Source organism: Mytilus trossulus, chromosome 7 (assembly GCF_036588685.1).
Source record: "Mytilus trossulus isolate FHL-02 chromosome 7, PNRI_Mtr1.1.1.hap1, whole genome shotgun sequence".
NCBI lineage: Eukaryota > Metazoa > Mollusca > Bivalvia > Mytilida > Mytilidae > Mytilus > Mytilus trossulus.
This window is the reverse complement of record NC_086379.1, coordinates 52,593,177-52,616,786: the sequence shown is the minus strand read 5'-3', so window position 1 is coordinate 52,616,786 and position 23,610 is coordinate 52,593,177. Positions and strand designations below refer to the sequence as shown.

Sequence of the window (23,610 nt, the reverse complement as noted above, 5' to 3'; positions counted from 1 at the left end):
AACGCGCGTCTGGCGTTTAAAATTATAATCCTGGTACTTTTGATAACTATTAAGTATAACGGAGGACATTTCTGAAACTAAATATATACAACAAACCTTCCTCTTATCTAAGCAACACGTAAATAACTTATAAATCACCACTAGAATACAGTGAAATAAAGACTGATCATACAGTTTCAAAATATACAAGCGAGACTGATTGTACAGTGAGAAATTCAGACAAGTGTAGTTTTCTTATTTCTGGCTTCAAAGATCTGGTTGAAACTTTTACCACCTCTTGAAATATACTTCATTTAGTTAATTAAGTGTGGTTTTTACGTTAATTTGTACACTAAGAGCGTAAAAAGATTGTTTTTAGGTTCACCGACTGATATTCCTTAGTGATGCACTTGAAAATCTCTTGATTAAGGCAAAGAAACGAATAATGAATGAACTGAATTTAATTCTTAGCCATTTGAGAATATCGATGTCATCTGAATTAATCATTAAGCAATGTACAGATGAACAACTTACCGCTTCGAAAATCGCGACTTCCGGATAGCGTACAGAATAGTATCTACACTGTGTATATATGTTCTTATTATCCAAGCAAAACCGAACATACATTATTTAGCCAATAAAACTCAACACATGATTACTATGGTAATGAGTTCTCATTGTGAGTAGTACACTTTCGAAAAAGTAGATAAGAAACCCCGTTATCTAATTACAAGGTAAGATTCTCAGAGACGAGTATGTTTTCAAGTATATATCCGTCTTTTGTTGTATCTGAAGAGTCTACCTTGTTTCTTAAATATTTTATCGTGAATATAAGCAGCAGCTGCAGATGCTCGACCTGCTCTTAAATTATATATGCAAACCAAATTTTGATTTGTCTAATCTTATCTATCATAATGCCTCTAACAGTACTGCTCTTGCTCTTGTATACGATAAAGGCTTATGATCCCTTATTACGTACTTGTTACTCCTTTCACGTTATACAAATGATCTAAATATGAATTCTATAGGAAAAGAAATCTCTAGCAATTAATTTAATAGAAGTATTTGGTAATCTCTCAGGTCTGAGACAAAAACTGAAGAGATATGGCTTGGTCAATAAAAACACGATCGGGAAAATTTTGAAGATATAAATTGGTGTACTGCACCTATCAAAATCCTTGAAATGTACTTTGGTTACAATTAACAAGAGTGTCGAAAAAAAAACCTTTGAAAAACAAATGGAAAAAAGTGAAAAAATATATATCTGATTGGAGTAAAAGAAACCTTACTGTCATAGGAATTTGGAAAGGCAAAAGTGATAAAATAAAAAGATCGACACTTTCGATTGATATTTTGGAAGGTGGACTTAAGATGACAGACATTGATGCTTAAATAGAATTACTGCATATCAACTGGATTATCAAATTAAGTGAGAATAGAAATGATAACAGAACAATTAATCCCAACTTATATTTCAACAAATAATGAAAAAATCTTCTTGTATTGAACATGTTGGTTTTTTTTAAATATAAACGACATTGATAAAAGTAAGTTACAATATTGACCTGACTTTTATAAACAACTAATTAAAGATTGGATAAGTGTAGAAGGAGGTAATACAAAGTATCCCAAAAAATGTTCTTGAAATAAGAAAATAAGTTTTGTGGGGAAACGATAATATCCCGGTTTAATGAAAAATGTGTAAAATAGTAGATTGGATAAAAAGTGACATTATTGATATTAATGATATAATTGATGAACAGGGTAATATATCTGAAACTATCATCTTACATAAACTTAAATATAAACAAAATTTGATAAGGCGAATATATATGTTAAAAAAAAAGCAATACCATTTGAAAAAAAATAATTCTTCGTATTGCAGATTCAACTAACTAAAGATAAGGTTATATATGACATAATAATTATGCCTTGGACAAATACTCTCTTGATGAGCACAAAAGAACTCTATAAAATATTCAGACTGAAAGAAAGTTGTGATAAACCAAATGGTTTTCTTATGTGGGAAAAATATATTTGAGAAACATTTAAATTTTTGTTTTATATTTCAATATCTCGCTGATAATAGATTGAAAATATTTAGACGGAAAATCATTCACTACATACTGCCAAGAAATGAACTTTTAAAAAAAGTAGAAAATTACTGAGAACAACTTCTGTAAGCATTGTAAAAAATTAGGAGGACTATGAACACAAATATCAATAAAATTAGTGAAATCCCTAGGTATTGAAAAAGACATTATAAGCCTTGATTCTGATTTCAGGATACAAAATTGAAAATACATCATACTTTGATATTAATTACATTTTAACTATAATGTCCTTCTCAATATACAAAGCACATTTTGTCTCAGAATAGAAGACAAATAAAATAACATATAAAAAAAATCAGAAAGAATTTTCAGAAATTATTGAAATAAACGATTTTTTAAATAACCAAGAAAAATATAAAACAATTCAAAAAAAAAAAAATAGATTCATTGCAGAGAATCATAATAATCAGGACTTATCTGTGTACATACCATTGGGTACACAATTGTTTCTTGTACACAGGCCAAATATGTTAATATTTATGACCGTGTTCAACCATGATACATGTCCAAGAATCACAATATATGTTTGTAAGCATGTTCAACCATGCATGCATGGGTTACCACATGTGAGTTATACTGTATTTTTTAGATTTTAAAATATATGTACAAAAGATAAAAAGAATCGATACTGTATTAATGTATCCGTGCGTTTATTACTAATTGTGGAAAAATAATGTCTGTTCTCGGAAGAGGGTTTTAACTTTAACATGTTAAACTTTACTTAATTGTGCATTACATATACATTTCGAGATAAGAAAAAAATCAGTAGATAAATCAATAAAGTTTGAATACTTACCAAATATCATTTTATGTAATATTCTGTGGGTAATAATAATATTTAGACGACACACATTTAAGCTATATCCGATAGCGCACATGTTTTGATAAACAACACTTTGCGCAATATTAAAGGAAACAATGAGTATAATTAGAACGGATACATTCCTGTATTTTAGCTATAATTAGCTCTAGAATAATCTGGAAGACATTTTGCAAGATTATATAGAACTTCATCCAGTTGCATAATTTCCTGAGACAAACGACATGTACTAAAATCATATGCAAATGTATAAATTAAATAAACAAATAATAACATTATACAACTTTTTTTTATTATAATGAATGAATAGATCTCATGTACAGCGTAACTCCAATAACATAAGGTTCAAATTTCAATCATTACTTATAATTCAAAGACCAAAACTCTCATGATTGTCCTTTAATAACGATCAATTTCCCCTCAGCTCTACTACAGAGATAAAGGTGTTCAATGCTTTTAGCAACTAAACTTATCGGAGGAACAATCAGATTATCATTTTTCCCAATGTCCAATTTTTAGTGAAAGCGTCGATAGCACTGCTTCCTGATTTCTAAAGTTTGGAGTTGAACCTTTTCAATTTTGTATTATTAAAAGCAATTCTTTTGTGTAAAGATCCAAAATTTCCTTCATGAAAGTAAAAAAACTGTAAAGAAGTTTGCCAATCATCAATATACCCCATTTAAGATATAAAACGAGCTTTATTTTTTCACACCAAGGTATACAAGTAGGAAACAACGTGAATCCCGACATTGTACAGATTCTTAAGATATCATAAACTATTTTTTGCAAATGTCACTTTATTCTGCCTTTATTGATTATTTTTACACAGTTTTGGTTGTCTGTATGTCATTCAACTATTTTACATTTCAGATCAGGTTCATACGAAATTAGCGATAACTGAATAAACATGAGTTCACTCATAGTAGAACTCATTGCATTCTCATTTTTATTCCACATACAATAAACAGTATTCCCATTCGAATCAACAATATGTGTCGGTTAGTGTATAGAAAGATATATACTATGAAGGAAAATAAGAGCGCGGGGCTGTGCCCCAAGCTCTTATTTTCATAGTATATACCTTTCTATACACTATTCAATTTAGCACATATTTAAAACTTGAGTAATCCTGTAATTAGTCTATTGATATGTTTTGACTGACTAGCTGTAGCTCATTTACATTATCATTGTAAGATATTGACTACAAAATGAAAAGGTTGCAGTTTCTGATGTAAGTATGTTTATTGGTATATTTGTATAAAGCTGTGTTTTACTATGCATGATAAATTTCAAAACATATAGATAGTTTGCAGTGGCAGGTCCCAAAAGAGGGTGGTGTATAACGCTTTTTTTGGGGGGATGATTAAAGCTTTGAATAAGAACAAACAGTTAAACCCCCTCCCCTTTATTTTAGGTTGGAACCCCTTTAAAAATGGATGGATCTGCCCCTGGTATGTACCCATAGGTAGTGTAGTGAATATTTTACATGCATGAAATATCTGTCACTGGACATTAAGCAACCAATAATCAATCCATTCATGACGAAATATATCAAGTTGCTTTTATTTCCCTTCACAAGGTTTCATGGTTCACTCTTTTTTTGTGTACAAATTAATAACATGGAAGATAATATAAATGATTACAATTTTAGATGACATTGTACTCTAATCAAGTTATTATGAACTACAATGTTTATTTAATAAACTATTAATTGTCAAACTATTTAGTTTAATTTGGAACACAACATTTTCTCAAAATAGCCAGTAGCAATTTGTATTTCAATATCTTGATTACGATACAATGAAATCTTACCCTTTTGGTCATTCATGCCGCGTAGTTACTTAGTACACGAAAAAGTATGTACTATGAAAGTTAGGAGACAAATTTAAGCAATTTGATTGGACGAACAGTTGTAAGTATGTGCTAAAGCTACATTACTAGCATCTGAATATATATTATGATTATCGGTAAAGAAACATTTAATAATCGCTTCTCATTAGGCGCCAATTCAGCTACAATTCATACACTATATATAATTTTGTATTCCATGTGGTTTCTCTTTTCTATCGCGAAAATGATGTGACATTACCCCTAACTTGTGACATTGATAAAGTTATTCGGGCAAATTGAGCCAGCATACGTGCGTTCAAATTTAAAAAACGATTTTAGTATTATATTAAGAGAATCTTTAATGTCATTTATTCTGCGCCCTGACATCCTAAAGTAAAACGTTTTGAATCCCAAGTCAATCCTTACTATTCTAAACACTGAACTGGTTCAAAAGAAATTTTTTCTTCGTTGACAATAAATCCTGCTTTTTATCCAAGGAAATTAGTTCCTTTGTTGATTTTCAAAATAATGCCAAAAGTTAAATGGTGCTGATGCAATCTTCCGCGGTGGTACGTTTCGGAAGTTTCAGCAATTAAGAAACTATCTCAGAGTTGAAGAAATATTAAATATCACTCCCCTCATATTTTAGATTAACGAACACTTCCTTCCCCACAGAAACAATCAAGACCCATCGTCAAAAGTAAATTTCCAGATAACGAAAAATATCCAAATATAAAATTTTAAACCTCTTACATTGATCCTTACATGGGATATGGGGAAAAAAATGTTAGCAAAAATAACAGAAATCCCCAGACTAAAGACAAGCTTGTATGTAAGAAGAATTAGAACGTCAATAACAACAGCGAGAAAAATTCACAGTAATACTAGTATATTACAATTATATATTGAGATAATAACGAGTATTTGTAAACTATTGAGTCTGTGTTGTTGCTATCATCTGGACCTTAACACAAATTTGAATCTTTTTTCAAGGTCCATTGTTATCAAAGAAGTGCGATCTAAAAGATATCATTCTTCTATGACCCTGTAGTTGATTAGATTTTGTATCTTAATGTATCTTAACTAGAATTAATTTAGGTCGAGATGGCTCTTTTTTCATGGACAATCGTTACTAACCAATAATAGTAAATCATTCTTTTTTACTCACAGTTTGTTTCAATCTTAACCTAAATGCAAAACTTAGATACATGATTTATTTAGTTGTTACTGGCTTGCACTAACTGTCAGTTACTGCAAGTACTCTCATATCAGTACATAGTGTCTTTTTGTTGTTAGGATATACAAGTACCCGGCCACGTTCACTCTGTTTTTTGTTAGATGTATTTATATTTGTATCCATCTGATTAGCTAAGCCTTTTTCAACCGATTTTCATAGTTCGTTCTTATCTTGTTCTGTTACACCACTGTCCCAGGTTAGAGGGAGGGTTGGGATCCCGCTTACATGTTAAAGCCCGCCACATTCTGTATATATGAGTCTGTCCCAAGTCAGGAGTAGCCTATATTTCAGTGGTTGTCGTTTGTTAATGTGTTACATGTTAGTTTTTCGTTCGTTTGTTTGTACATAAATTAGGCCGTTAGTTTTCTCGTTTGGAATGTTTTACGTTTATCATTTTGGGGCCTTCTATAGTATAGCTGACTTTTCGGAATGGCTTTTCTCATTGTTCAAGGTCGTACTGTGGCCTATAGTTGTTAATTTCTGTGTCATTTGGTTTCTGGTGGAAAGTTGTTTCATTACCATCTTTTTTTGTATATATTAACCGTGCAGGCTAACAAACAAACGTAGTAAACGTTTCATTCACCCCCACAAACTCAGTTTTCATAAGAGATGATAACTATAAATGAAAATGTTAAACTGGGTCTTGAAAGGGTAAATTTTTCATATAAAAGTTTATATCTCTATATAACATTGCTGGTCATATTTAGAAGAAAAAATGCTTGGCGTGCTAAAAAACTTGTAATACAATTGGAATAATTGATGTAAAGATATGTTAAACACCTACAATGAAATGCCCGCAAAGTGGAAAGGGATTTAAATAAGTTGCAAAACTTGTTTCCCAATCCACTATAAATAAATATGTTTAAACTAAATAAAATGCTTTAAACTGCATTTTCCATATCTGTTAGAAACTTATTCACAAATGTAAAAATGTAAATAAGCCAAATTCTGAAAATCGATGCCAAAAAAATTCCTCTATCATGACATATATAAGCTAGGGTAATATGGCACTTAGTTGTTTTTGAAAGCTGACTATTTTATTTAAAGGTAATTAAGATTTTTAAAACTGAGTACTGACTATAAAGCGGCACCTTGCTAAAGTTCTTCAGTAGAAAATAAACTCGAGGCATATATCATACAAATTTTCCTTCGATATTTCATTTACTAAAACTTTAATTCATTAATTAACTTACATTATGCAATGCGTATTTCTTACAATGAAAATATATAACTAAAAATTAAAAACGGAAATGGGGAATGTGTTAAAAAGACAACAACCCGACCATGAAAAAAAACAACAGCATAAGGTCACCAACAGGTCTTCAATGTAGCGAGAAATTCCCGCACCCGGAGGCGTCCTTCAGTTGGCCCCTAAACAAATATATACTAGTTCCACCGTGTAGAACGCCACATGCGGGGTGTCGGCTATGTTTGACACGGGGTGGCAATTTCAAGGCGAAGAAAAACTATCAAAGTAAGTTCAAGTATCAAACTTTCTTTATTTAAAATTATTAGTACCATATAATGAACTGCACGGAATGAACTGAAACACAATCTATTTCCTTCAAGCAAAATCAGTCGTTTTCAGTGCTCTGTTTTCTCAAACACCTCTCCCTAGTTTTCCGTGTTGCAGATTTTGAGGCTTCGTATGCAAATTTCTGAATAAACAACTACTTTAGACGACTTCCCTTTGGAACATTTATTTAGAATTGAATTCCTATTATGGAATTTAACCAAATACCAGCTTCATACTTAAAATTGATTGGTTATAAAACTAGTTTTTCATCAAAATATAGAGTGTCGGGGTGTCAGATTTTGCATCTCAAGGGGTAGAGGCTTCTAATAAAAAATGAATAGCTTTGCATATGAATCATGTAAATCGGTCTTTATCTGATACTTTTTTAAATTCAAACACATCTACTTTATTATGATAAGAAATACAAAATTGAAAGTACTTCATTTTGCCTGTTTTTAACGTCATATAAGACTTGTGCTTTTGATTTCATAAATAATCAAAAATAACTCAAAATATTTTGTGTGAAGCTTCAAAATAATTTCTTTTCCTTTCCAGTCACTATCATGGTCAGATTAAAAGTCACTGATGTGGCTCAATGCACCGGAACATGGACCAAAATCATAAGAGTAGATCTCCATATAAGATTTTGCCAAAGCCACCAACAGTCAAACTCTGTCATTGGCATCAAAGTTCTTCATCAGGTTACTCACAAAAGCGCTTGTGCACGCTGCAAAATAAAAACCAATCACTCCGAAACGAAATCGATAACTCTCTCAAATGAAACACTCACCGGCATCTTTATCATCGATTGACAATACAGTTTCAAGGAGACCTGAAGACGGTGACAGTACTATTCTCAACAATTTCAAAAAGCGATTCAAAATCTTAAAAAACTTTCTATGGCTGTTGATTTACTATCTTTTATCCGAATAGTAAAAGCAAAAAAATATCCGTTCGACAATATTTCTTTTCGTCTTTTCTTTGAAAGGGTCAGGTTCATGACAAAAAGAATAACATCGGAAATATGGTATCGGGAATCAACTAAAAGGTTTTGAAAAACTTGCTACAAACTTTTTTACATCCTACTAGAAGACCAAATAAATACAAAGCAAACAATTATTGGGTATAGACAAGTTTTTGAAACTTTTTCTGTGTAAAAGAGCACATGAGGCTCTTAAAGATTTAGGTCTACCAATGAATGGCCGTAAAGAGCTTGCCATCCGCCAAAATTTTGGTCTTTAAAAGTTTGAAGGAATGGCGGGTGACAATTGGCATCAATCGATATTTGAGTTCGTGATCATTGGATTACGGGCGTCATTGTTTCATATAACGGAACTTGTAGGAAATTGGCGTTCTTGTATCAACTCGGTTCTTTCTAGTGCCAGTATATTTGGAACACAATCACATTATGTTTATAAAAGCACAGTAGACATCTTGTATTAAAGAAACCATGTCAGTCTCATGGAACCCTATGAAATGTTTCAATGTTAGAACCAATATATCTTAAACAGAGGTCAGACTTTGGAATACTAAGTATCAAAGTCCATGGCGATGAAGTGTAATAGTATCTTTTGACATGAAACTGCAAAACTTATTTCTGCGTCTTGGGGGTCTGCCATTCTGCGCTCACATAAGCTTTCTGTAATATGTTCATTACTCTTTGATTCACCTATTAAATTTACTATTTCGATAAAAGTTAGGAAATGAGGAGCTAAATTATTCTTTTCAAGATTTTGAATCGCTGTTTTGAAATAGTTAAGAATAGTAGTGGTGTTGTCTTCATGCGTGTTTCATTGACGAGAGTAACAGAATTCGTTTTGAGTGAGTACTTTTTGCGGTTTGCACGAGCGCTTTCGGGAGGAGCATGATGATGAACTTTGATGGAGTTTGACTGTTAGTGGCTTCGGCAAAATCTTATATAGAGGTCTGCGCTTTGATTTCCCTCCATGATTCGATGCATTGAACCACAGTCGTGACTTTTTTCTGACCATGCTAGTAACTTAAAAGGAAATGAAATCATTTTCCAGCGGTAAAAAAATATATTTTGAGTTATTTTTTACTATTTATGAAATCAAAAGCACATGTCTTATATGTCTAAAAAAAACCAGACAAAATGAAATGCTTTTAGTTTTTAATATGTTATCGTCATATAGTAGATGTGTTTGAATTGAAAAGTATCAAGAAAAGACCGATTTACATGATTCATATGCAAATCTATTCATTTTTTATTGAAAGCTTCTACCCCTTGAGATGCAAAATCTGACACCCCGAGCGACACTTTATATTTTGATGAAAAAATAGTTTTATAACCAATCAATTTTAAGTATGAAGCTGGTATTTGGTTAAATTACATAATAGGAATTCAATTCTATATAAATGTTGCAGAGGGAAGTCGTCTAAAGTAGTTGTTTATTCAGAAATTTGCATATGAAACCTCAAAATTTGCAACTCGGAAAACTAGGGAGAGGTGTTTGAGAAAACAGAGCACTGGAAACGACTGATTTTGCTTGCAGGAAATAGATTCTGTTTCAGTTCCTTCCGTGCAGTACATTATATGGTACTAAGAATTCTAAATAAAGAAAGTTTGATACTTGAACTTACTTTGATAGTTTTTCTTCGCTTCGAAATTGCCACCCCGTGTCAAACATTGCCGACACCCCACATGTGGCGTTCTACACGGTGAGTTCAGTGATAATGAACGACATACTAATTTCCAAATTGTACACAAGAAACTAAAATTAAAATAATACAAGGCTAACAAAGGCCAGAGGTTCCTGACTTGGGACAGAAGCAAAAAAGCGGCGGGGTTAAACATGTTTGTGAGATCTCAACCCTCCCCCTATACCCCTAGCCAATGTAGAAAAGTAAACGCATAACAATACGCAAATTAAAATTCAGTTCAAGAGAAGTCCAAGTCTGATGTCAGAAGATGTAACCAAAGAAAATAAACAAAATGACAATAATACATAAATAACAACAGGCTACTAGCAGTTAACTGACATGCCAGCTCCAGACTTCAATTAAACTGACTGAAAGATTATGATTTCATCATATGAACATCAGACACATTCCTTCCCGTTAGGGGTTTAGTATCATACCATCATAACATATATGAGAAGAACATAATCCGTGTCATGGCAATAACTGTTTTTGAATAAATGGGTTGAGTTCCGATGCAAAGACCCTATAAGTGAATCAATATTAACGCCAAAATATGCAATCTTGAATGACCTGACAACAGTATCGTAACTATATCCCTTCTTAATAAGTCTATTCAAAGGTTTGTTAGTTTCGGAGGTGAATTCTGACACCTTTGTGCTTTATAAAGAATATTTCCATAAAAAATTGGATGTGAAATACCTGAACGTATATAAAAGTCTGCATGTTGAGCTATATTTACGAATGAGGTCCTTATAGCGATGATAAAATTTAGTAAATGATTTGACTAGTTTGTGATATCGAAAACTCTGGTGTAATAATTTTTCAGTAATACATAAATTTCTCTCGTTAAAATCTAAAATATTGTTACATACACGAGCGAAGGGAACGTCACCATCTAAAAATGGATAATTACCGATAGGAAATGAAAAATCATCTCTTTTATCATAAATTTTAGTATTCAGTTTTCTGTTAGTGATATAGATATTACGATCGACGAAAGGGCGGTGGTCATTGTTAGCATTAGCTTTATTTAAAGTAAGTTCAACGGGATAAATTTCTTTAATATACATACTGAAGTCGTCATTATTGAGAGCCAACATATCATCCAAATATCTAAAAGTATTATTAAATTTGTTTATCAGATGTTGTTTCGATGGATCTTTGCTTATTTTTGTCATAAATTGTAACTCATAGCAATACAAAAACAGGTCCGCAATAAGTGGTGCACAGTTAGTCCCCATTGGAATTCCGATAACCTGACGATAAACGAAATCCCCAAAGCGAACAAAAATGTTATCTAGTAAAAATTCAAGGGCAAATATAGTATCAAAGCATGTCCAATTGACATAGTTTTTTGGTTTATTGCTACTAAAAAATTACCTAAAAGAGTTTGAACATATATATTCACATTCTGACTTTTTCATTCATTCACCACTTAGTTTCATATTTTCCTCAGAATGAACTTCCAATAAATTAATAAAATTATATCTGTCCAATTGCAGACACTAGCCGTCGTTATTTTTTTTTCTCTGATGTAGTTAATTTTCAATTGAATTGCCTTGATAACACGACTTCAATAACTGTTTCAATTTGTTTGCGGGGCACTATCAATTATGACTGTATTCGGTAATTTCCGATTGAAAAACTCTAAGTTTACGGAATCATCTCATTAAACATCAATCTCATCATAAATCAAACATCATCATCACAATCACTGATCATCACCTTTATCAACAAAAACGTATAATGTTGTGAGTACTTCATATAATGTCGGAGCACTTCATATAATGTTGTGAGCACTTCATACAATGTTGTGACCACTGCATATAATGTTTGGACCACTGTGTATAATGTTGTGAGTACTTCATATAATGAAGTGAGCACTACATATAATGTTATGCACTGCTGGTGGAGATTTATTTCCCCGAGGGAATCACAAGCACTTTTGTGTGCTGACATGAATTGTCATTGATAGAGTTATATTTATAAGTTAACTGTTTACAAAACTTAGAATGTATTGAAATACTAAGGATTTTCTACCTCAGGCATAAATTACCTTAGCTGTATTTGGCAACACTTTTAGGAATTATTGATCTCAATGCTCCTCAACTTTGTACTTTATTTGTCTTTTTAAAAAAAATTTGGATTCGATCGTTACTGATGAGTCTTTTGTAGTGTATATAAAATTCAGTCCTGGTATATATGATGAGTTTATTCATACCTTGATCTTTTCCTCAATATCGACACCGATGGACGACTTCACACTAAGATTTATGTCGAAGGGGATGGTTTCAACTACCCATATATCAATTTCCCATTTCTCAGCAATAGCATACCCTCTGCTCCATCAATTGATACGTTATGCATGTAGATGTTCACACTTTACTTTGAAAGAGAAGCAAAAGTACATCATTCGATTGACTGGTTCAAATTCATCTTATACAGGTGTTAAAAATGATGGTTAAGATATATTTTAAACCTATAATAATTCTGAAATTAAACAGACCTAGAAACTTCAATGGCACGATTTCGCTATCTATTCGTATCTATATTTATGTTTACATAGCTATTATGACCGTCGGCAATCATCGGAGGTCTATTCTATAGTCAATTAGATGGCATCTTGACTAAAATACACACGAAACAATAATACATATTATCGACCCCATGCCTTGTAAATTGTATATTTTATACTTTTTTCAAATATGAGAATATAAGTCAAATCGGTGAACATGAAATTGACAGCCAATGCCCTTGTAAGAGAAGATAAAAACCAATAATGAATCACCAAAAGGTTAATAGCTATAAGAAGATATGGTATGAATGCCAATGAGAAAACTATCAATTCTCAATTTGTAAAAAGAAAACCATTAAAGGTCAAAGTACGGCCTTCAAGCCGAAACCTTGGCTCATACTGAACAAGAATGGAGATTTCCTTATTAATAACAAATAGATATTTCCAATCCACTTTCAAAAAGAATAAACAACTAATATAATATAAACATTTATTATGCTAATAAAATGTATTTACACAACACAATAGGTCTTTAATAACTAAAAAAAAACATATTTAAGAATAAGCAAGCCAAATCTAAGGTCAGACAAAAAATTAGTATGTTAAGGAAATATACAAAGAGTGCACTAATATGTTTAATATGAACAGAATCTGCTAAAAATTAAACCTCCCTAGCGTTCAAACAGGATGAGTCTGAATCTGACTGATGAAAAATTAAAAGAGAGATGTATCTACTACAAAACTCTCCTCCTGGATAACTAGAGGTCAGAATTAAACGTGGCTATTTCATTGGGAGTGTCTTCTCAATTCAGATTTAAAAAATAACAAATTTATGAATGATTTAGCATGATTTATATGTTATCAGTATTGTGAAATAATGGAAAATATGCTTATCAAGTCTGTCATAAAAAGATCTACAAGCAGCCATGTAGATAACTTTTACCCATCCTGGGCTAAATAAATTAATCATTGATAATTTTCTTATAACTAATCTTTCGGAATGTTTAAAACCTGCAGTTCTAAGCAATAAGGAAGATATAATTATCGGGAGCAGTTTACACTCCTATTTCTTAAATAATCTAATAAATATTCAAACTAAGTTTATCTATCACTTGCTACAGCAAAAAATATCATTGGTGCCAAAATGAAGCTTGAACATTTATTTTCATTAAATCCGGGAAGTATTCGACCTAAAAATCCCGTAAAATCACTGTGTTCGTACACCATACTTTGATTCATAAAATTGCAATAAAGTTATTAGTAAATAATCAACAACAAAACATCACTGACATACAACACAACTGACTAAAAACATTCAAACCAGCAAAATAAACAATTGAAATTGTTTTGCGTCAACAAACGACTCGGAAGAAAAAAAGGAAAAAGGGGCAAATAGGTACGTTTTTGGGTACCCCAAATTCAGGCAGTTATGCCGAATTTAGATCAGGTAATCTTTTCCTAGGGTAGAAAATCCTGAACTCAAAATTCTCAAAAAACTCAAAACAATCATAGTCACCAGGATTTAAATTGTGAACGCCAGCCGAGCGTTTCATCGGGTCCAAGACCATATTTCATATATTTCATAGTGTATTAATTTTTTAACTAATTAAAAAATCCCATCTGCGCTTTCTCAATAATATCATTACAGTGTGTTATACTACTTTTGGGACAAACTGTATTATAATTATAGAACAAGTCATCAGCTCTACCTCAAAATATGGACAATTTCATGTTAAGGGGGTGTTGAAAAAGAGGGACGAATGATACCAAAGGGACAGCCAAACTCATAAATCTAAAACAAACTGACAACGTCATAGATAAAAATAAAAAAGACAAACAGACAAACAATAGTACACATGACACAACATAGAAAGAATAAACAACACAAACCCCACCAAAAACTAGGGGTGATCTCAGGTGCTCCGGAAGGGTAAAAAGTAAAAACACAAAAATACTGAACTCCAAGGAAAATTCAAAAAGGAAAGTCCTAAATCAAATGGCAAAAACAAAAGTAAAACACATCAAACGAATGGATAACAACTGTCATATTCCTAACTTGGACAGGCATTTTCTTATGTAGAAAATGGTGGATTGGACCTGGTTTTATAGCTAGCTAATAAACCTCTCACTTGTATGACAGTCGGATCAAATTCCTTTACATTGTCAACGATGCGTGAACAAAACAAACGCACTCAATCAGTAAAAATGTCAAAAAAAGGGGTACAGCAGTCAACATTGTGTTATCATCTTAATCACTATAAAAACAACAAATGTAACGAAGAAGCACAAAAAGGCATACATCAAATTTAATATCCTCATTTTGCTTATCGTATACGAATTTATTTATCTACATAAAATCTACCCATGAAGGATGGAAGGTTTTCAGTACTGGTGTAAAATTGCGCGTTTGAAATTCGCACATGTAGACATAAAACAATTTTGTCGTTCAAAGTATGACGGCATACATAAATGCCGAGTCACGTAAAGTAGATCTAACAAAAAACAGACTTAACAGTAAAAGTAATAATAATAAAATAAATGAATTGTGTGGTTCAAAGTATGATGGGATACATAAGTACAGAGTGACGTTATTTGTATATCATAAAAACAGACTTAACAGAAAAAGTAGTATTAATCAATAAAATATTTTTTCATTCAAAGGATGACAAGATACATAAGTAAAAGTAATATAATAAATAACATAATTTTATCGTTCAAAGTATGATGGTTTACATAAGCACAGAGTCACGTCTAATGAATATCTCAAAAAAATGATTTAACAGTAAAAGTAAAATTAATAAAGACAAATAAAAAAAATATTATAACACGTTATTAAGATGATAACCAGCGTCAGTACGCAAAATTACACTTCAATACCATCTTGTGTTATTTGTGATGTTGATACGGAATATTTATCAACAAGTTCTTGTAAGCAGATCCTGCTCCACATGTGGCACCCGTCGTGTGCTTATGTGATAACAAATCATGTAAATAGTCTAATTCGGTAGGTCACATTCATGAAAGGGAATGGGATTGTAGTTACGACGTAAGGAACATATCCGATATCATTTGTGAAACGGTAATTCCATAACGGTCAAACAACTAGGGATGGGGTCCGTAAAATTAACGACGGGATGATCTCAACTTTACCATTTGGAACTCTTGGTTTAATAGCTTCCTTGTGAGCAGCACAGCAAACTTCTATCAAGAAAATCATGATAGGAAATGCAAGCACGGGAAGATCGTACCAATTGGGAAATATATACCACGTATGCAGGTGCTGCTGGAATGTTGCTACCTAGAAATGGAAGTTCACAATTGGAAAGCTGAAATCAACCCTTTTGAAGTAACGTTTTGTTTTCAACCGACCCTAATTGTTAATTTCTAGATGTAAGTCAAGAGAATTGAGGCCGACTTAACTATATCTGTAGTATCCTTTATCTCTAGTTCAATTGGATAGATGCGTTCCACATAGTCACCAAATGTTGACTTATTTAGTGAAAGAACATCATCTATATAGCGGAAAGTAGAGTAAAAGGATATTACTAACTTCTTATCTTTCTTCCTAAGAAGTTCCTGCATGAATTCAGCCTCATAATAATAAAGAAACAAGTCGGCAAGTTAAGGGGCACTGTTTGTTCCCATTGGAATGCAGACAGTCTGTTGAAAAACACGTCCTCTGAACGTAACAAATCTTCCGAAATGCTAATCTTTAACCTTTTTCAGCAGGACCAAATCTTTAAAATTCATGATCCAGATTTTGTTTACAGTGTAATTTCTTTTTGAGGCATAAAACATGCAGAAAAAATTTGAAAGGGTATACAAACAAATCGTAGTAACACACTGTCTACACTTGGGGCTATATTCGTGGACAACGAAAATCACAGGACGATAACTGTGTTCCTGGACCATCTGCAAAAGATTTATAAGTGAGTACTTAAATGAGTACTGTAACGTGTAACCAGGCGTTTATATCTTAAACGAACGTTCCAGTAAATATTTGGATCCAAGTTGTCCACAAACAATACGTCAATACCAAAAACAATAACTATCTATATTATTCACAATGAACCACAATATATACAGTAGCTCCTTGTTGATACAAAGTAACAACGAACAATAAAAACAATTATATATACACACATATAAGTATAACACAGCCTGTCCTCATAATAGAACAATCTGTCCTATACGACAGTACGGGCGGGTACAGTATGTTACTACCAGACAATGCGGACTGGTACAACTTGTCCTCCTAGTGAACAGTCTGTCGCTACCAGACAGTGTGAGCTGGAACAACTTCTCCTCCGAGTGGGAAAGTCTGTCACTAACAACTAATGTGGACTATTGCAGTCTGTCCTCCGAGTGAGACAGTCTGCTCTACCAACTTTCAATGTTAGACCAACATGTACCCAGTACAAGTTGTCCTCCTATAAAACTTACAGCTATGTATCGTACTCACTATTGTAAGCCAGTCTCCTTCTGTAAGAACATCGACATGTCCCGAATTGTATTCCTCACCACTTAAAATTGGTACCGTTATTTTTATTTTTATTATTATATATACTCTAGGGCGAATTCACTATTTAATGAATAGTGATGTTCTCTAAATGTTCCCGATACAGAACACAAGAGTACCTCTCAAACACCCCCATAACAATGAACCCAACCACTGACTCTCCCCCCAAACGTCTAAATCTACACAACGCTTCCTTGTACATGAAATATGCATATATAAAACAAGATTCTTCTTGTTTGTCACCTTAACACCCAATAAACATTACAGTACGAAATCATTGAAGGTAATATATTCCTGTGGTAAAACAAATCTTATTGTTAAAAAAAGTGTCGTCGAAGTCATACATATACCGTAAATATAATTGTACTGCTTGCATTTGGTTGTTATACTCTTGGTTTCAATGCAATGGGCAAATTTTAGGGGGTTTGTATAGTTTTCGATTGGCTTTCCCTTTTGTTTTTGTTGAAAAGAGTAACTTATTCATGGAAAAATCATGTTATAAGGCATATCTTTAGAAATGCATAGTCACAAAATACCATGACAGTAAATCTAAATGTTGCTTTCATTATAATATTGTTTGTGTGGGTTGTCAAAGTAATCCATTAGCGTAAAGACGATTAGAATCCAGGCGCAGACGAATAAACTGGTGTCATCAAAGCCCTTTTCAACTAATAACACAAGGAAATGAAAAACAAATGACTGAATGATGAACATAAAACCACAATAATTGGTTCTATATCATTCTTCGATTTATTTCTGTTCATTTGGGATGAAAAATCTCGAGTAACCCCTTTATCTTAAATGACAATTGTAACATATTCCAGATAGTTTGCGATGCAAATGAATGCTTTCCTTATTTGGTAGTCAATGTATAGCAAAACTAAAGCTGATTACCCTTGATAATAAGAACATATCAGGAAAAGTTATGTTATTTGAGAAAAAAAATGAAACTGTAAATATCGTAAATATATTTATATTTACAGACAATGACATCTGTAGGAGCAATTGAGAAGACTGAAAAGGCAATAAAAAACATATCTAAAGGAAAAGACAAAAAGGAAGACTGTTTACTGATGATGGCACCGTTTGCCAACTGGGATAGGTTTCTCACCCCAGCACCATCAGCCATAGCCATACTTGGTGAACTTTTACTTATTTCGACAAAAACAGATTTTACACTGACAGAGCATATGCCAGCTGAAGGATTTCAGTATATCAAATATCCTGATTCTTTCCGTGCTTGTTTAGTACAGGTCAGTAATAGTGGATGGAATGCATTTAATGAAGCCCACACAAGTATGGATCAAATACGCTTGATGTCAGGAAACGTTGATAGTCATATAAAGGATTCTGTAAGGCTACTCATGGCAGGTTCTCCTAAAGAAGTAGAAAAAATGCTTCCATTATCCTTAAAAAATGTGGAACAAATTGCCGATGATAGTTTGCAACTGGCTGAGAACATTGAGAAAAAGTTTCTTTTTGTGATGCATCTTACAGAAGAACTTTTAGAAGCCTCGACGAATACAAAAAGCGTGTACGATCGAAAGGCAAATAATACTGCAACGTTGATACAAGTAGCTGAACTGGAGCAAACTCGTGCTGAAGAGGCCAAAAAGGAAAGACAGAAAAGATATGAAAATATGGTAAAACAGGTTAACAAGGCTCAGGATGAATATACCGAGGCAATTAAAGATATGCCGGGAAGCGGACAACTTTTGGGATTGTCTTTTGCAGAGGGCATGGTTGACTCTGTTAAGTCCATAGTTGGACTACCTGCGGATATGGTTAGGGGTCTAGGAAAAGGATCCTTTAACATTGCACATGATTTCTTAAGATGCACTAATGAACAGTCACATATAAACATTCAAACAATCACAAAGCCTTATGATGTACAACTAGCTGAGTATAACGTTCTAACAACAGTACCTATGATAGATGTAAACATTCAAAACCTTGCACTCATGATTGGTATACCTGGACACATACCTGATCTGAATAAAATAAAAGAGAACATTGGAGCATTGCAAGCATCCCTATCACGGCATCAAGCAACCGTGTCGGCAGAAAAGCATTCCGGGAAACTTGGGGTCCGGATTTCTGAACTTTGCAAGAAAGCTACAGAAATCTGCACTGAAGCACAGAACATTGCTTGTGCCATTTATTCCGACAGAACGGTAGCAGACCTCCAAAAAAAGGTTTTTGAGATAAAAACTGAAAGTATGTCACTTGTTGCAAAAGCAAATAAAAGATTGGGAAGAAATCCACTTGATGAAAAATCTCCATGTCTGGGAATAAATCCTGTTCAAAGTGAAAATTCCAATATCGTTAATTCAGTTATGGAAAACGGACGATTTAAGACAGAACTTGCAAAAGAAACCCTAAGAGACACCAAAGATCGGCAGGAGGCAGCTGATAAGCAACTAGAAGAAGCAAACGAACGACTCTGTGAAGCCTTGAAAACAATGAAAACACTAAATCTAGAAGAAATTGACTTTGACACTGTGCGCAAGACTTTACAGCAGGGAATTAGAGCATTGGCACAAGTAAGAGCGCAATGGGGAAAACTTGTTATCTTCTTTGAAGAAATATCAAACATCATCAAATGCTGCATGAATACATCTTTGAAGAAATTTGTTCAAACTGCTACTGTAAGCCTAGAGTTGAAAGGAGAAGGAGAATTGATGTCAAATGCTTTTCGTGCAAATATGTATGAACAGACACTACATGCAAGTCGAGTCAGTTATGTTGTTAGTACAATGGCTGGAGCATACGTTGAGATATCGAGAGAAAATTTAATGGATCAGATAACGCAACTTGCAGATTTGATAGGATTAGATCCTGGAGATGATATGCAAAAGATAATTTTAGGAAGACAACGTCTACACGACCAATGCGAATTAGCACAACATGCAATAAAGAAAAAAATCAAAGAGGAGCATCAGAAGTATGAAAATGCTGTAGAGGAGAGAATTTCCAGAATTCAACGAGAGGTGGAAGCTGTAATGCCTCCTCTTGAAAATTTGACAGCAATACAAGAAGCTGTTAAGGAAGGATTTAAAGAGGAAGATTTGGACGATCTTGTAGGCTAATATGTACATTTTTTGTTATGTAGCTTTTATCGAACATTCTTAATATTCCATACATATAAACTTTCATAGTTAATTTTATAAAATTTATTTCCTCGCATTTTTTTTTCTATGTACATTAAGTGAGATGGTTTTATTAAATGCTATATACACCCTCATCAATATTATTCGTGCGAGTGATGTCAAACAAATTTGTATTTACAATTTTGTTATCAAACCTGTAATAAATGATACAAAAATTGAAAGACATTTAATCGAGAAGACATATGAAAGGTCAATAAATAGTCTATTTAAATTAATTACACGGACAAATTAACGACAAAAAAAACCTGTCTGTCAAAATGGTTCAACATTATGATCAGTAGGTGAGAATGTCCAGTTTTAAAAGTACATAGTTATAACAAAACAACAAAAGGCAGATTGCTTCTCGACATTTCAATGACATAAAAAATGTAAACAAACATGATTTTTTTCACAAATTCGACTAGAAAAACTACTTTTATCCGAATAAGAACATTCTATTTGAATTAATCAAATAGTTCTCATAGTTATTTTGTATAAACATAATCTGAAACTTGGTAAATAAAGAACTAGTTACACAAAAAAAAATATTTTTCGGATCGTGAAAGATCACAAACCGCATTTTTGAAGATCGTGAAAAGGATCGTGAAAGGTCTGATGCTACAAAAACGTTCAAATTATTCTTCAATTATCTCATAATTAATATTTGTTATTGGTATTGAGAAAAGCTAGATAGGTCAACATCCTCAAGCATTTCAAAGTATTAATATTTTCAGAAAATGAAATGTAAAATAGTTGGATGATTGTAAAATGAAGCTTTTTATTGTTATGTGAAGTACCCACTTATCACGAGTTATAGGATACCCACATTTTGTATTTTGGATCCTATAAACTACATGTCCGTCAGACAGGATTCACCTGACCCCGAATTTTCCTCATTTCATGGATTAAGATTCATTGTTGTGGTCAAGTCCGTATCGCGGATTCGTTCAGCTTTAGGATAGGTAAAATCACAAAAATACTGAACTCCGAGGAAAATTCAAAAAGGATAACTGTCTGTTGTTATAATTGTTAGGTGTAGATTTTCGACTTCTGCAAGGTTTTAAATAACATCGAACTCATTATCATGCATGCATCATTCGGCAATGTTTGTTTTATGTTGTTTAGCCTTTTGGATATATACCGGTATGCTATAGCGCCACGGTAATTCGTGTATGGTGTAGATGTCTGTCGGAGTGAGACAGGGAGATAATTTAAATTCCATCTTGTACAATATTTTTGTTAATGATATTCCATTTTTGATGAGATTGCTTTCCAGTTAAACTAAGTAATACAAAACTTCATTGTCTGATGTATGCAGATGATCTAATTTTGCTTTCTGAAACTCCTATGGGTCTACAAGAATGTTTTGATAAACTACAGATCTATTGCAATAATTGGGGACTGGAAGTTAATATTACTAAATACAAAGTCATGATTTTTAGAAATTCTGGTAGAATTCTTTCTACTCAATTTCATTTAAATAATACCCCCCTAACGAACACATAAAATAACCCTACTTGGGTGTCAAATTTAGTATTAATGGCAAAATTACAGATCCCCAACATGAAATGTATAATAAAGGGCTAAAGGCCTTTAAAAACTAAAAAATGTTTCTCAGGTTATAAACCAAAAATAAAAAAACTCTACTTCATGTGTTTGACCATACAGTTAAATCAGTCTTAATGTATGGCAGTGAAATATGGGGTGACATTAACTTTCACAAACTAAACACTTAAGGGGATAACTATTTCAAAACATTATGTGGAGATCTGGCAGTAGAGAAGGCTCATTTAAGCTTTTGTAAATTTATACTTGGAGTAAGTAAAAAAGCAACAAAAATTGCGGTCATGGGTGAACTGGGCAGATATCCTCTATTTTTTGGAGGTTTTATTAAATATGTTTAAATACTATATACGTTTAAAAAAATCCGATGATTTATTATTAAAAGAGGCTTTCAACCTCTCAAATCTCTACATGATGAGCAGAAAAAGAGCTGGTATACCAGTATTCAAAACTTCATTTAAATACTTTAGCATCAATGAAAATTATTCACTTAATTCAAAGACGAAGTTAAAAAAATATTTATGCAAAAAGATGCAATAAAAATATGATTTAATATGGCAAACTGAGCTTAATAATGATTTCAGAGGCAATACACTATATGGTAACAAGCTTAGAACTTATAGATTTTTTTAAAAGCAGATTTTGCTTAGAATATTACCTTTTTGCAGGAAAATTTTAGATATAGACATTACTTAACGAAATTCCGTATCAGTGCTCACGATTTAAAGATTTAGAGGTGAAGGTACAAAAATGTGACGGTGTCAGAAGGTATCTGTAAATTGTGTGGTACTGAGGTTGAGGATGAAATTCATTTTTTTCTCCAGTGCCACAAACTTTCAAATATTCGTTTTAACTTTTTAAATGAAATAAAACAACTGTTTAAAAATTTTAGTGGTTTAGATATGAAATCACAATTTCTCATATAGGAAAGTTTCTTTAAATGATATATAGATATAGTAATGCCCAGTGACCCCCCTTTTTAACCTAGTTATATTATTAAACACTGTGCTTGTTGTATTCTTCTGCTTGTCTTGATATATATTTTTTTTATAACATTGTTTCTTAATCCTATTGAATCACTTGTAATCATTTGTATGTAATTAATGTTGATTGTTCTGCTCCTTGTGGGCGCTTTGATTAGCAATAAAATATATTTGAATTTGAATTTGAATTTTAATTTTAATTATATGACCATGATGACGTCATTTGTATTTGATATATTGAATGATAGTAAGATGTCTATGTCTGGCTGTCGGTCAGGGTTCATATACTTTTGACCTTATGTTCCGGATTAATTGGCCAACCATAACTTTTACATTTGTCAGTTTTTAACGCACTGTAAGGATCGGAACACATTAATTTGGTGTACGGGATATTTGTAGAGATCTGTATGACATGGTTCATCTAAACTTGAACTCTTTTTATAAACCATTGACAATCTTAAGCGCATTTGACACTTCTAGGAAAACCCTTAATTGAAGTTAATATTATAGACGTTCAACAAATATACGATAATATCACTGTGCTTAAACGGCCGTGGATAACTTAAGTTACCCACAGCCCAAGATGGCGGACTCTAAACTTGTTGAGATGATAGTTGATACGAAATCTACATTTTGCAACGTTTTTCATGATCTATGTAAATATTGATAAGACTTTTGAATAAAGAAATCACTCACCATCACTACAAATTTGTTAATTTTGACT

The 23,610-nt window shown here is 32.6% G+C and overlaps 1 protein-coding gene across 1 annotated transcript in view; it reads left to right on the top strand.

The window, feature by feature from the left end:
- Window positions 1–23,071, top strand: part of LOC134725275 (uncharacterized) — a 71,451-nt gene extending 48,380 nt beyond the window's left edge. Inside the window, exon 3 of the mRNA XM_063588952.1 lies at window positions 18,175–23,071. Coding sequence (XP_063445022.1) covers window positions 18,178–20,280 — 2,103 coding nt within the window. The 5' untranslated portion in view covers window positions 18,175–18,177 and the 3' untranslated portion in view covers window positions 20,281–23,071. The remainder of the gene's footprint in view (window positions 1–18,174) is intronic.
- The last annotated feature ends 539 nt before the right edge of the window (window positions 23,072–23,610 follow it).